Source organism: Mustelus asterias, chromosome 7 (genome assembly GCF_964213995.1).
Source record: "Mustelus asterias chromosome 7, sMusAst1.hap1.1, whole genome shotgun sequence".
Taxonomy (NCBI): Eukaryota; Metazoa; Chordata; class Chondrichthyes; order Carcharhiniformes; family Triakidae; genus Mustelus; species Mustelus asterias.
In genome coordinates this window covers 218,343-234,045 of record NC_135807.1, presented here as the reverse complement: position 1 = coordinate 234,045, position 15,703 = coordinate 218,343, and the positions used below count along the sequence as shown (strand labels likewise).

The 15,703-nt window shown below is 50.8% G+C and overlaps 1 protein-coding gene across 1 annotated transcript in view; it reads right to left on the bottom strand.

Moving 5' to 3' along the window:
- The window catches only part of LOC144496028 (voltage-gated inwardly rectifying potassium channel KCNH7-like), a 124,591-nt gene extending 118,772 nt beyond the window's left edge, over positions 1–5,819 (bottom strand). The window contains exon 1 of the mRNA XM_078216980.1: positions 5,712–5,819. Within this exon, the coding sequence (XP_078073106.1) occupies positions 5,712–5,811 (100 nt within the window). The 5' untranslated portion in view covers positions 5,812–5,819. The remainder of the gene's footprint in view (positions 1–5,711) is intronic.
- Positions 5,820–15,703: the final 9,884 nt, after the last annotated feature.

Below are 15,703 nucleotides of genomic sequence, written 5' to 3'. Positions count from 1 at the left end.
TCCCACTGAGAGATCTGACACCTGCCCAGGTTCATTCCCTGATACCAAATCAAGTACAGCCTCTCCTCTTGTAGGTTATCCACATACTGTGTCAGGAAGCCCTCCTGTTCATCCTGAGACAGGCAAGGAGGAGCGATTTGTTACAGGAGGTGCTGGGGTAAGAGATCAACTTTTAAATCACTTTTTCGCGAGTTTGGTTTATTTATTTTTTAACTTTTAAAGTCTAGACTGGAAGTAGGCCGCGCGAGGGGTGTTGTGGGAAGGGTTATTGAATTTTCTTTCAGTGCGCGGGAGGTTTAAAAAACAGGCCACGGTATCCAGCGGGGAGCGTTGAGAGCGGGCAGCGGGAGTGAGAAGGGAGCAGAGTGAGAGCTGAAGGGCTTTGGCTCTAAGGGCGTAGGCGGAAAGGGCGAGGCGGAAAGGGCGAGGCGGAAAGGGCGAGGCGGAAAGGGCGAGGCGGAAAGGGCGAGGCGGAAAGGGCGAGGCGGAAAGGGCGAGGTGGAAAGGGCGAGGCGGAAAGGGCGAGGCGGAAAGGGTGAGGTGGAAAGGGCGAGGTGGAAAGGGCGAGGCAGGGTAACTTTAATTCTTAAGTACGTTTCTCTGTGTTCCTTGAAACAAAAAGGGAAATTATGAGTGTGAGGCCAGTCTGTTGTTCCCAATGTAGGATGTGGGAGGTCCTGGAGGATCCTGGCCTCCCGGACGTCCATATCTGTGATGGGTGTGTCGAGCTGCGGTTCCTGAGGGACCGTGTTAAAGAACTGGAACTGCAGCTCGAGGATCTTCGTCTGGTGAGGGAAAATGAGGAGGTGATAGACAGGAGCTATCAGCAGGTGGTCACACCAGGGCCACGGGAGGCAGGCAAGTGGGTAACGTCCAGGAAGGGGAAAGCTCGGGTGATAGAGAGCACCCCGGTGGATGTGCCCCATCACAATAAGTACTCCTGTCTGAGTACTGCTGGGGAGGACAGCCCACCTGGGGGAAGCAGCACTGGCCGTGTCTCTGGAGCAGAGTCCGGCCCTGTAACTCAGAGGGCTAAGGAAAGGAGGAGGAAGGCAGTATTAATCGGGGACTCAATAGTAAGGGGGTCGGACAGGCGTTTTTGCGGAGGTAGGCGGGAGTCTTGGATGGTGGTCTGCCTCCCTGGTGCCGGGATCCGGGATGTTTCTGATCGCGTCCCAGAAATCCTGAGGGGGGAGGGAGAGGAGCCAGAGGTCGTGGTACATATTGGTACCGCTGACATAGGTAGGAAGAGGGAAGGGGTCATGAAAAGAGAACAGAGGGAGTTAGGTAGACAGTTGGGAAGGAGGAACACAAAGGTAGTAATCTCAGGATTGCTGCCTGTGCCACGGGAAAGTGAGAGCAGGAATGGAGTGAGGTGGAGGATGAATGTGTGGCTGAGGGACTGGAGCAGGGGGCAGGGATTCAGGTTCCTGGACCATTGGGACCTCTTTAGGGGCAGGTGTGACCTGTATACCAAAAAGACGGGTGGCACTTTTATCCCAGGGGGACCAATATCCTGGCAGGAAGGTTGGCTCAGGCTACCAGGGAGACTTTAAACTAGAAAGGTTGGGGGGAGGGAATCGTGATGAGGTGACTGAGAGCGAGGAGGTTAGCTCGCAAATAGAGAAGGATTGGAGACAGTGTAAGAGGGAGAATAGATGGGTGATGGGGAAGGGGAGAGCTCAGACCAAAGGTTTGAGATGTGTCTATTTTAACGCCAGGAGTGCAGTGAATAAAGTGGATGAGCTTAGAGTGTGGATTGATGCTTGGAAGTGTGATGTAGTGGCCATTTCGGAGACTTGGGGACAGGGACAGGACTCGATACTTCAGGTGCCGGGTTTCAGATGTTTCAGAAAGGACAGAGAGGGAGGCAAAAGAGGGGGGGGAGTGGCACTGCTGATCAGGGATAGTGTCACAGATGTAGAGAAGGTGGAAGCTGTGGAGGGATTGTCTACGGAGTCTCTGTGGGTGGAAGTTCGGAGCGGGAAGGGGTCGATAACTTTGCTGGGTGTTTTCTACAGGCCGCCCAATAGTAACAGGGATGTTGAGGAGCAGATAGGGAAACAGAACCTGGAGAGATGTAGTAATAACAGGGTTGTTGTGATGGGAGACTTTAATTTCCCAAACATCGATTGGAATATCCCTAGGGTAAGGGGTTTGGATGGGGAGGAGTTTGTTAGGTGTGTTCAGGAGGGTTTCCTGACACAGCAGGTGGATAAGCCCACAAGAGGAGAGGCTGTACTCGATCTGGTACTGGCTAATGAGCTTGGACAGGTGTCGGATCTCTCAGTGGGGGAGCATCTTGGGGATAGTGATCATAACTCTATCTCCTTTACGCTAGCATTGGAAAGAGATAGGATCAGGCAAGCTAGGGAAGTGTTTATCTGGAGTAAGGGGAAATATGAAGCCATCAGGCAGGAGATGAGAGGCGTAAATTGGAAGGAGGTATTCTTGAGGGAAAGTACTGAAGTAAGGTGGCAGATTTTCAAGGAATGTTTGTCTGGAGTTCTGCATGACAATGTTCCGATGAGACAGGGAGGTTTTGGTAGGTTACGGGAACCATGGTGCACGAAAGCTGTGCTGAACCTAGTCAAAAAGAAAAGGAAAGCGTACAAAAGGTTCAGAGAGCTAGGCAATGATAGGGATCTAGATGAGTATACGGCTTGTAGGAAGGGACTTAAGAAAGAAATTAGGAGAGCCAAAAGGGGTCACGAGAAGGCCTTGGCAGGTAAGATTAAGGAGAACCTTAAGGCGTTCTATAAATATGTGAAGAGTAAAAGGATGAGATGTGAAGGAATAGGACCTATAAAATGTGAAGGTGAGAAAGTCTGTAGAGAACCGGAAGAAATAGCAGAGGTGCTTAATGAATACTTTACCTCGGTATTCACGGTGGAAAAAAACCTGGGTGGTTATACTAGAGGATTGCGGCGGACTGAGAAGATTGAGTATGTGGACATTAAGAAAGGATGTGTTGGAAATTTTGAATAGCATCAAGATAGATAAGTCGCCGGGACCGGATGGGATGTACCCCAGGTTACTGTGGGAGGCGAGGAAAGAGATTGCAGAGCCTTTGACGATGATCTTTGCGTCGTCGATGGAGACGGGAGAGGTGCCGGAGGATTGGAGGATTGCGGATGTGGTTCCTATATTCAAGAAAGGGAATAGGGATAGCCCAGGAAATTACCGACCGATGAGTCTAACCTCAGTGGTTGGTAAGTTGATGGAAAAGATCCTGAGGGACAGGATATATGAACATTTAGAGAGGTTTAGTATGCTCAAGAATACTCAGCATGGCTTTGTCAAAGGCAAATCGTGCCTTACGAGCCTGGTGGAGTTCTTTGAAAATGTGACTAAACACATTGACGAAGGAAAAGCGGTAGATGTGGTTTACATGGACTTCAGCAAGGCGTTCGATAAGGTCCCCCATGCAAGACTTCTCGAAAAAGTGAGAGGGCATGGGATCCAAGGGGCTGTTGCCTTGTGGATTCAGAACTGGCTTGCCTGCAGAAGGCAGAGAGGGGTTGTAGATGGGTCTTTTTATGAATGGAGGTCGGTCACCAGTGGTGTGCCCCAGGGATCTGTTCTGGGACCCTTGCTGTTTGTCATTTTCATAAATGACCTGGATGAGGAAGTGGAGGGATGGGTTGGTAAGTTTGCCGACGACACGAAGGTTGGTGGTGTTGTGGATAGTTTGGAGGGATGTCAGAAGCTGCAGCGTGACATAGATAGGATGCAAGACTGGGCGGAGAAGTGGCAGATGGACTTCAACCCGGATAAATGTGTAGTGGTCCATTTTGGCAGGTCAAATGGGATGAAGGAGTATAATATCCAGGGTAAGACTCTTAGCAGTGTAGAGGATCAGAAGGACCTTGGGGTCCGGGGCCATAGGACTCTTAAATCGGCCTCGCAGGAGGAGGAGGTGGTTGAGAAGGCGTATGGTGTGCTGGCCTTTATCAATCGAGGGATTGAGTTTAGGAGTCGGGAGATAATGATGCAGCTTTATAAGACCCTCGTCAGACCCCAATTGGAGTACTGTGCTCAGTTCTGGTCGCCTCATTACAGGAGGGATGTGGAAATTATTGAAAGGGTGCAGAGAAGATTTACACGGATGTTGCCTGGATTAAGTGGCATGCCTTATGAGGATAGGCTGAGGGAGCTCAGTCTTTTCTCCTTGGAGAGACGTAGGATGAGAGGTGACCTGATAGAGGTGTATAAGATGTTGAGAGGTATAGTTCGGGTGGATTCTCAGAGACTTTTTCCCAGGGCTGAAATGGCTGCTACGAGAGGACACAGGTTTAAGGTGCTGGGGAGTAGGTACAGAGGAGATGTCAGGGGTAAGTTTTTCACTCAGAGGGTGGTGGGTGAGTGGAATCGGCTGCTGTCAGTGGTGGTGGAGGCAAACTCGATAGGATCTTTTAAGAGACTTCTGGATGAGTACATGGGACTTAATAGGATTGAGGGTTATAGGTAAGCCTATATATAAGCCTAGGTAGGTAGGGACATGACCGGCGCAACTTGTGGGCCGAAGGGCCTGTTTGTGCTGTATTTTTTCTATGTTCTATGAACACACCTAACAAACTCCTCCCCATCTAAACCCCTTACCCTAGGGATATTCCAATCGATATTTGGGAAATTAAAATCTCCCATCACGACCACTCTGGTATTATCACATCTCTCACATTATCACATCTGTTGGCCTTCATAGTGAGAGGATTTGAGAACAGGGATAGGGATGTTTTGCTGCAATTGTACAGGGTGTTGGTGAGGCCACACCTGGAGTATTGTGTGCAGTTTTGGTGTCCTTATCTGAGGAAGGATGTCCTTGCTATAGAGGGAGTACAGCGAAGGTTTACCAGGCTGATTCCTGGGATGGCAGGTCTGTCATACGAGGAGAGATTAAGTCGGTTAGGATTATATTCACTGGAGTTCAGAAGAGTGAGAGGGGATCTCATAGAAACTGATAAAATTCTAACAGGGTTAGACAGGGTAGATTCAGAAAGAATGTTCCCAATGGCGGGGCAATCCAGAACTAAGGGTCATAGTTTGAGGATAAGGGTGAAACCTTTTAGAAATGAGGTGAGGAGAAAATAGGGGAATTCACAATAACTTCATTGCAGTGTTAATGTAAGCCTTACTTGGGACTGATAAATAAACATTTACTTAAACATCTACAGAATTTTGTAAGATAACAACCAACACATCCACTATTTCCACGGCCTCTTCCTTCAGTACCCTGGGATGTAGATTATCACACCCTGGGGGTTTATCAGCTTTCAGTCTTATTAATATCCCCAGCTACTATTTTTTTAGTAATACCACTTTCCTTCAACTCCTCCTTCTCACTGGACCCTGGGTTCCCTCGCATTTCTAGGAAGCCATTTGTGTTTTTCTCTGTGAAGGCAGAACTAATTTAATTGTTCAGCATTGGACAATGAATTCGGCCCAGACAGAATTGTCCAGATCCTGGGAATCAGTCAAAGGTTCCATTGGAGGGGCAGAGGATGTGGGCAGCGATTGGTGAGTGAGTGACCATTGGAGAGGCCTGGTCTGGCAGGGTCAGAGAGGGGTCAGGAGGAGCGGGCAAGATCAGCACGAGCTGGAAGGGTCAGAGGTCAGGAGGAGCCGGGTTGGGCCTGACGTGGTTGGACGCACTTCAGTAAAAGGAAAGGTTGAAAGGCCAAAGGTCAGCAGGAGCAAAGCTCAGGTCATACCTGAAGCTAGCCACGAGGAAGGTAGTTTCTCATTCCAGTCGGGGTCGAGTGACTCCAGTAAAGCTTTCTCCAACATCACCTCAAAATTCAGGATGAACATAATCACAGATCCATTCTCACATCGAACTGGAACAACATTCACCAGACATAGAAAACAGGACCCTGTGGAGACAAAACAGGCTCCAAATCACAAACATTATTCACCTTGTATCTAACCCCGTGCTGTACCTGTCCTGGGCGTGTTTGATGGGGGACAGTGTAGAACATAGAACATAGAACAGTACAGCACAGAACAGGCCCTTCAGCCCACGATGTTGTGCCGAGCTTTGTCTGAAACCAAGATCAAGCTATCCCACTCCCTATCATCCTGGTGTGCTCCATGTGCCTATCCAATAACCACTTAAATGTTCCTAAAGTTTCTGACTCCACTATCACTGCAGGCAGTCCATTCCACACCCCAACCACTCTCTGCGTAAAGAACCTACCTCTGATATCCTTCCTATATCTCCCACCATGAACCCTATAGTTATGCCCCCTTGTAATAGCTCCATCCACCCGAGGAAATAGTCTTTGAACGTTCACTCTATCTATCCCCTTCATCATTTTATAAACCTCTATTAAGTCTCCCCTCAGCCTCCTCCGCTCCAGAGAGAACAGCCCTCGCTCCCTCAACCTTTCCTCATAAGACCTACCCTCCAAACCAGGCAGCATCCTGGTAAATCTCCTCTGCACTCTTTCCAGCGCTTCCACATCCTTCTTATAGTGAGGTGACCAGAACTGCACAAAATATTCCAAATGTGGTCTCACCAAGGTCCTGTACAGTTGCAGCATAACCCCACGGCTCTTAAACTCCAACCCCTGTTAATAAAAGCTAACACACTATAGACCTTCTTCACAGCTCTATCCACTTGAGTGGCAACCTTTAGAGATCTGTGGATTATGGACCCCAAGATCTCTCTGTTCCTCCACAGTCTTCAGAACCCTACCTTTGACCCTGTAATCCACATTTAAATTAGTCCTACCAAAATGAATCACCTCACATTTATCAGGGTTAAACTCCATTTGCCATTTTTCAGCCCAGCTTTGCATCCTATCTATGTCTCTTTGCAGCCTACAACAGCCCTCCACCTCATCCACTACTCCACCAATCTTGGTGTCATCAGCAAATTTACTGATCCACCCTTCAGCCCCCTCCTCTAAGTCATTAATAAAAATCACAAAGAGCAGAGGACCAAGCACTGATCCCTGTGGCACTCCGCTAGCAACCTGCCTCCAGTCCGAAAACTTTCCATCCACCACCACCCTCTGTCTTCGATCAGATAGCCAGTTACCTATCCAATCGGCCAACTTTCCCTCTATCCCACACCTCCTTACTTTCATCATAAGCCAACCATGGGAGCTTATCAAACGCCTTACTAAAATCCATGTATATGACATCAACTGCCCTACCTTCATCAACACACTTAGTTACCTCCTCAAAAAATTGTATCAAATTTGTGAGGCACGACTTGCCCTTCACGAATCCGTGCTGACTATCCCGGATTAATCCGCATCTTTCTAAATGGTCGTAAATCCCATCCCTAAGGACCTTTTCCATCAATTTACCAACCACCGAAGTAAGACTAACCGGTCTATAATTACCAGGGTCATTTCTATTCCCTTTCTTAAACAGAGGAACAACATTCACCATTCTCCAGTCCTCTGGCACCATCCCTGTGGACAGCGAGGACCCAAAGATCAAAGCCAAAGGCTCTGCAATCTCATCCCTTGCCTCCCAAAGAATCCTAGGATATATTTCATCAGGCCCAGGGGACTTATCGTCCTTCAGTTTATTCAAAACTGCCAGTACATCCTCCCTCCGAACATCTATTTCCTCCAGCCTATTAGCCTGTAACACCTTCTCTTCCTCAAAAACATGGCCCCTCTCCTTGGTGAACACTGAAGAAAAGTATTCATTCATCACCTCGCCTATCTCTACTGACTCCATACACAAGTTCCCACTACTGTCCTTGACCGGCCCTAACCTCACCCTGGTCATTCTTTTATTCCTCACATAAGAGTAAAAAGCCTTGGGGTTTTCCTTGATCCGACCCGCCAAGGACTTCTCATGTCCCCTCCTAGCTCTCCTAAGCCCCTTTTTCAGCTCATTCCTTGCTAACTTGTAACCCTCAATCGAGCCATCTGAACCTTGTTTCCTCATCCCTACATAAGCTTCCCTCTTCCTTTTCACAAGACATTCCACCTCTTTCGTGAACCATGGTTCCCTCACTCGGCCATTTCCTCCCTGCCTGACAGGGACATACCTATCAAGGACACCCAGTATTTGTTCCTTGAAAAAGTTCCACTTTTCATTCGTGCCTTTCCCTGACAGTTTCTGTTCCCAATTTATGCCCCCTAATTCTTGCCTAATCGCATCATAATTACCTCTCCCCCAATTGTAAACCTTGCCCTGCCGTACGGCCCTATCCCTCTCCATTGCAATAACAAAAGACACCGAACTGTGGTCACGATCTCCAAAGTGCTCTCCCACAACCAAATCTAACACTTGGCCCGGTTCATTTCCCAGTACCAAGTCCAATGTGGCCTCACCTCTTGTCGGCCTATCCACATATTGTGTCAGGAAACCCTCCTGCACACACTGCACAAAAGCTGCCCCATCCGAACTATTTGACCTACAAAGGTTCCAATCAATATTTGGAAAGTTAAAGTCACCCATGACAACTACCCTGTGACCCCCACACATATCCATAATCTGCTTAGCAATTTCTTCCTCCACATCTCTATTACTATTTGGGGGCCTATAGTAAACTCCTAACAACGTGACCGCTCCTTTCCTATTTCTAACTTCAGCCCATATTACCTCAGTGTGCAGATCCCCTCGAAGTGCCTTTCCGCAGCCGTTGGACTATCCTTGATTAACAATGCTACTCCTCCACCTCTTTTACCAGCTTCCCTACACTTAGTGAAACATCTGTACCCCGGAACGTCCAACAACCATTCCTGTCCTTGTTCGACCCACGTCTCCGTAATGGCCACAACATCGTAGTCCCAAGTTCCAATCCACGCCCCAAGTTCATCTACCTTGTTCCGGATGCTCCTTGCATTGAAGTAGACACACTTCAACCCACCTTCCTGTCTACCGGTACCCACCCTTGACCCTGATATCTTCCCCAATACCTCACCACCCTCAACACTGACTTCTGGACTACAACTCCTTTTCCCGCTCCCCTGACAAATTAGTTTAAACCCTCCTGAAGAGCCGTATCAAATTTCCCTCCCAGGATATTGGTGCCCCTCTGGTTCAGGTGCACCCCGTCCTGTTTGTACAGGTCCCACCTTCCCCAGAACGTGTTCCAATTATCCACGTATCTGAAACCCTCCCTCCTACACCATCCCTGCAACCACATGTTTAACTGCACTCTCTCCCTGTTCCTCAACTCGCTATCACGTGGCACCGGTAACGTACCAGAGATGGCCAGATGTTTTGTCTTGGCTCTCAGCTTCCAGCCCAGCTCCCGAAATTCCTGTTTTAAATCCCTGTCCCTTCTCTTACCTATGCCGTTGGTACCAATGTGTATCACGACTTGTGACTGTTACCCCTCCCCTTAAGAATCCGGAAGACACGGTCCGAGACGTCACGGACCTTGGCATCCGGTAGGCAACATACCATCCGTGAATCTCTTTTGCTGCCACAGAACCTCCTATCTATCCCTCTAACTAACGAGTCCCCAATAACTATTGCCCTCCCGCTCTGCCCCTTACCCTCCCGAGCCACAGAGACGGACACAGTGCTGGAGATCCTCTCACTGCGGCTCACCACTGGTTTGTCATCCCCCTCAACCGTATCCAAAGCGGAATACTTGTTGCTCAGGGGAACGACCACCGGGGATCCCTGCACGGACTGCTTCCTCCCAGCCCCTCTCACCGTCACCCATCTGTTTTCATTCCTCGGAGTAACTGTATTCCTAAAGCTTGTGTCTATGGCCACTTCTGCGTCCCTAATGATCCTAAGTTCATCCAACTCCAGCTCCAGTTCCCTAACACGGTTTAGAGGGAGCTTTACTCTGTATCTAACCCCATGCTGTACCTGTCCTGGGAGTGATTGATGGGGACAGTGTAGAGGGAGCTTTACTCTGTATCTCACCCCGTGCTGTCCCTGTCCTGGGAGTGTTTGATGGGGACAGTGTAGAGGGAGCTTTACTCTATATTGGATAGGTAACTGGCTGTCTGATCGAAGACAGAGGGTGGTGGTGGATGGAAAATTTTCGGATTGGAGGCAGGTTGCTAGCGGAGTGCCACAGGGATCAGTGCTTGGTCCTCTGCTTTTTGTGATTTTTATTAATGACTTAGAGGAGGGGACTGAAGGGTGGATCAGTAAATTTGCTGATGACACCAAGATTGGTGGAGTAGTGGATGAGGTGGAGGGCTATTGTAGGCTGCAAAGAGACATAGATAGGATGCAAAGCTGGGCTGAAAAATGGCAAATGGAGTTTAACCCTGATAAATGTGAGGTGATTCATTTTGGTAGGACTAATTTAAATGTGGATTACAGGGTCAAAGGTAGGGTTCTGAAGACTGTGGAGGAACAGAGAGGTCTTGGGGTCCATATCCACAGATCTCTAAAGGTTGCCATTCAAGTGGATAGAACTGTGAAGAAGGCCTATAGTGTGTTAGCTTTTATTAACAGGAAGTTGGAGTTTAAGAGCCGTGGGGTTATGCTGCAACTGTACAGGACCTTGGTGAGACCACATTTGGAGTATTGTGTGCAGTTCTGGTCACCACACTATAGGAAGGATGTGGAAGCGCTGGAAAGAGTGCAGAGGAGATTTACCAGGATGCTGCCTGGTTTGGAGGGTAAGTCTTATGAGAAAAGGTTGCGGGAGCTAGGGCTGTTCTCTCTGGAGCGGAGGAGGCTGAGGGGAGACTTAATAGAGGTGTATAAAATGATGAAGGGGATAGATAGAGTGAACGTTCAAAGACTATTTCCTCGGGTGGATGGAGCTATTACAAGGGGACATAACTATAGGGTTCGTGGTGGGAGATACAGGAAGGATATCAGAGGTAGGTTCTTTACGCAAAGAGTGGTTGGGGTGTGGAATGGACTGCCTGCAGTGATAGTGGAGTCAGACACTTTAGGAACATTTAAGTGGTTATTGGATAGGCACATGGAGCACACCAGGATGATAGGGAGTGGGATAGCTTGATCTTGGTTTCAGACAAAGCTCGGCACAACATCGTGGGCCGAAGGGCCTGTTCTGTGCTGTACTGTTCTATGTTCTATATCTAACCCCGTGCTGTACCTGTCCTGGGAGTGTTTGATGGGGGAGAGTGTAGAGGGAGCTTTACTCTGTGTCTAACCCCGTGCTGTACCTGTCCTGGGAGTGTTTGATGGGGGACAGTGTAGAGGGAGCTTTACTCTGTATCTAACCCCGTGCTGTACCTGTCCTGGGAGCATTTGATGGGGGACAGTGTAGAGGGAGCTTTTCTCTGTATCTAACCCCGTGCTGTACCTGTCCTGGGAGTGTTTGAGGGGGGACAGTGTAGAGGGAGCTTTACTCTGTATCTAACCCCGTGCTGTCCCTGTCCTGGGAGTGTTTGATGGGGGACAGTGTAGAGGGAGCTTTCCTCTGTATCTAACACCGTGCTGTAACTGGCCTGGGAGTGTTTGATGGGGACAGTGTAGAGTGAGTTTTACTCTGTATCTAACCCTGTGCTGTACCTGTCCTGGGAGTGTTTGATGGGGACAGTGTAGGGAGAGCTTTACTCTGTATCTAACCCCATGCTGTACCTGTCCTGGGAGTGTTTGGTGGGGACAGTGTAGAGGGAGTTTTACTCTGTATCTAACCCCGTGCTGTACCTGTCCTGGGAGTGTTTGAAGGGGACAGTGTAGAGGGAGCTTTACTCTGTATCTAACCCCGTGCTGTACCTGTCCTGGGAGTGTTTGATGGGGGACAGTGTAGAGGGAGCTTTACTCTGTATCTAACCCCGTGCTGTACCTGTCCTGGGAGTGTTTGATGGGGACAGTGTAGAGGGAGCTTTACTCTGTATCTAACCCCGTGCTGTACCTGTCCTGGGAGTGTTTGATGGGGGACAGTGTAGAGGGAGCTTTACTCTGTATCTAACCCCGTGCTGTCCCTGTCCTGGGAGTGTTTGATGGGGACAGTGTAGAGGGAGCTTTACTCTGTATCTAGCCCCGTGCTGTACCTGTCCTGGGAGTGTTTGATGGGGACAGTGTAGAGGGAGCTTTACTCTGTATCTAACCCCGTGCTGTACCTGTCCTGGGAGTGTTTGATGGGGACAGAGTAGAGGGAGCTTTAGTCTGTATCTAACCCCGTGCTGTACCTGTCCTGGGAGTGTTTGATGGGGGACAGTGTAGAGGGAGCTTTACTCTGTATCTAACCCCGTGCTGTACCTGTCCTGGGAGTGTTTGATGGGGGGACAGTGTAGAGGGAGCTTTACTCTGTATCTAACCCCATGCTGTACCTGTCCTGGGAGTGTTTGATGGGGGACAGTGTAGAGGGAGCTTTACTCTGTATCTAACCCCGTGCTGTACCTGTCCTGGGAGTGTTTGATGGGGGGACAGTGTAGAGGGAGCTTTACTCTGTATCTAACCCCGTGCTGTACCTGCCCTGGGAGTGTTTGATGGGGGACAGTGTAGAGGGAGCTTTACTCTGTATCTAACCCCGTGCTGTACCTGTCCTGGGAGTGTTTGATGGGGACAGTGTAGAGGGAGCTTTACTCTGTATCTAACCCCGTGCTGTACCTGTCCTGGGAGTGTTTGATGGGGACAGTGTAGAGGGAGCTTTACTCTGTATCTAACCCCGTGCTGTACCTGTCCTGGGAGTGTTTGATGGGGGGACAGTGTAGAGGGAGCTTTAGTCTGTATCTAACCCCGTGCTGTACCTGTCCTGGGAGTGTTTGATGGGGACAGAGTAGAGGGAGCTTTAGTCTGTATCTAACCCCGTGCTGTACCTGTCCTGGGAGTGTTTGATGGGGACAGAGTAGAGGGAGCTTTAGTCTGTATCTAACCCCGTGCCTTGTGTTGAATACAGAGTAGGGAATGTGTTGTCCTTTCTGTGTTCCTTGTGCTTGTGTGACAGTCTCGGTTGTCAGAGGCAGTTTTGTGATGGTTGCTGTATAAGGAGATGCTTTTGGCAGATTGCAATGTTGACTCTGACACATTCCTGACTGTTTCCTACGTGTTTAGATCACTGGATTGGTAAAACTGTAATTCCCATTTCTGTCGGAAATGTGGCATTTTATCAAGAATTCACTGCTTGAAATACTGGAAAAAACCAGCCTGACGCAGTGGCCTGGACCCCCTGTCCGGGACCCTGTCCCCCCGCAACCCTCCCCCGGCCTACCGTCCAGATCCCTCGCTTTCCCCCCATCTGGAACCCACCCCCCTCCACAGCTGTCCCCCCTCTGGACCCCCACAGCACAAAACCTCCCCCCCCCCCGACTCCTCACCCCCCTTCCTCACCCCCACCACAGCACCCACTCCCACTTTATTTTTCCAGCTCAGACCAGCTGCAGATTGGGAGCTCAGACACCAGAGGGCAGCAGCGACCTTCCAGATCAACCTGGAAACAGAAGCAGAGTCTGCCCATCCCGGGGGGAGTGGGGGAGAGTGGGAATGGTGGGGAGAGAGCGGGAATGGGGGGGAGAGAGCGGGAATGGGAGGGAGAGAGCGGGAAACAGGGGGAGAGCGGGAATGGGGGGGAGAGAGCGGGAATGGGAGGGAGAGAGCGGGAAACGGGGGAGAGCGGGAATGGGGGGGAGAGAGCGGGAATGGGGGGAAGAGAGCGGGAATGGGGGGAAGAGAGCGGGAATGGGGGGAAGAGAGCGGGAATGGTGGGAAGAGAGTGGAAATGGGGGGGAGAGAGCGGGAATGGTGGGGAGAGAGCGGGAATGGGAGGGAGACAGCCGGAAACGGGGGGAGAGCGGGAATGGGGGGGAGAGCAGGAAGGGGGGGGGAGAGAGCGGGAATGGGGGGGAGAAAGCGGGAACGGGGGAGAGAGCGGGAATGGGGGGGAGGGAGCGGGAATGGGGAGGGAGAGCAGGAATGGGGGGGAGAGAGCAGGAATGGGGGGAGAAAGCGGGAACGGGGGAGAGAGCGGGAATGGGGGGGAGAGAGCGGGAATTGGGGGGGAGAAAGCGGGAACGGGGGGGTGAGAGCGGGAATTGGGCGGGAGAGAGCGGGAATGGGGGAGAGAGCGGGAATGGAGGGGGAGAGAGTGGGAATGGGGGGAGAGAGCGGGAATGGGGGGGAGAGAGCGGGAATGGGGGGGTGAGCGGAATGGGGGGAGAGCAGGAATGGGGGGGAGAGAGCGGGAATGGGGGGAGAGCGGGAATGGAGGGGAGAGAGCGGGAATGGGGCGGAGAGAGCAGGAAACGGGGAGAGAGCGGGAATGGGGGGGAGAGAGCGGGAATGGGGGGTAGAGAGCAGGAATGGGGGGAGAGAGTGGGAATGGGGGGAGAGAGCGGGAATGGGGGAGAGAGAGCAGGAATGGGGGGGAGAGAGCGGGAATGGGGGGAGAGAGCAGGAATGGGGGAGAGAGCGGGAATGGGGGAGAGAGCGGGAATGGGGGAGAGAGTGGGAATGGGGGGGAGAGAGCAGGAATAGGAGAGAGAGTGGGAATGGGGGGGAGAGCGGGAATGAAGGGGGGAGAGCGGGAATGAATGGGAGAGAGTGGGAATGGGGGAGAGAGTGGGAATGGGGGGGAGAGAGCAGGAATGGGGGAGAGAGCGGGAATGGGGGGGAGAGAGCAGGAATGGGGGAGAGAGCGGGAATGGGGGGGAGAGAGCGGGAATGGGGGGGAGAGAGCGGGAATGGGGGGGAGAGAGCGGGAATGGGGGAGAGAGCGGGAATGGGGGGGGAGAGAGCAGGAATGGGGGAGAGAGTGGGAATGCGGGAGAGAGCGGGAATGGGGGAGAGAGCGGGAATGGGGGGGGAGAGAGCAGGAATGGGGGAGAGAGTGGGAATGCGGGAGAGAGCGGGAATGGGGGAGAGAGTGGGAATGCGGGAGAGAGAGTGGGGGGGCGCATGGGGAGGGATTTCTGGTTGGACAGGCTTATGGGCACGAGGAGTTAATTGGATTTGAGACACAATGAGACCAGCCATGAACATATTGATTGGGCAAGCAGGCTTGAAGGGCTGAATGGCCTCTCCTACTCTTAGTTTTTTTTGTTACATCCTCTTCCCCCTCTCCCGTTACCAGAATCTTCTTCTGATTTAGCTAACTGATCACAGCATCTGCCCCTCCCACTGTGTCTCCCGCTCCGTCTCTCCCTCCATCTCCCACTCCACTTGTAAATAGCACTACAGGTTTGAGGGCCCAAATGGCCAACTCCTGCTCCCATTTCTTATCTCCTTCTGCTCAGAGAGCAGGGGGCAGTTGGATAGTGCACTGGCCAAGGTGGGAATCATGATGTGGAGATGCCGGTGTTGGACTGGGGTGAACACAGTAAGAAGTTTAACAACACCAGGTTAAAGTCCAACAGGTTTATTTGGGAGCAAAATCCACGAGCTAGTGGATGCGACCGGGATTTTGCTCGTGGCTTTTGCTACCAAATAAACCTGTTGGACTTTAACCTGTTGTTGTGAGACTTCTTACAAGGTGGGAATCGCAGTGTGAGAGTCTGGGGTTGGCAAAGTGACTGTTTTCAGGTAGGAATGAGTAACATGAGGATCGGTCTGGGAACTCGGGCAGTTCCTGGTGATCGGAATATCTGAATAACAAGTGGCTAATTAGTGTTGCCCGTTTACTGCGCTCCCATGTTTTATTCAATCCAACTAAGAGTTTTAACAGCACCAGGTTAAAGTCCAACAGGTTTATTTGGTAGCAAATACCATTAGCTTTCGGAGCGCTGCTCCTTCGTCAGATGGAGTGGAAATCTGCTCTCAAACAGGGCACAGAGACACAAAATCAAGTTACAGAATACAGATTAGAATGCGAATCCCTACAGCCAACCAGATCTTAAAGATACAG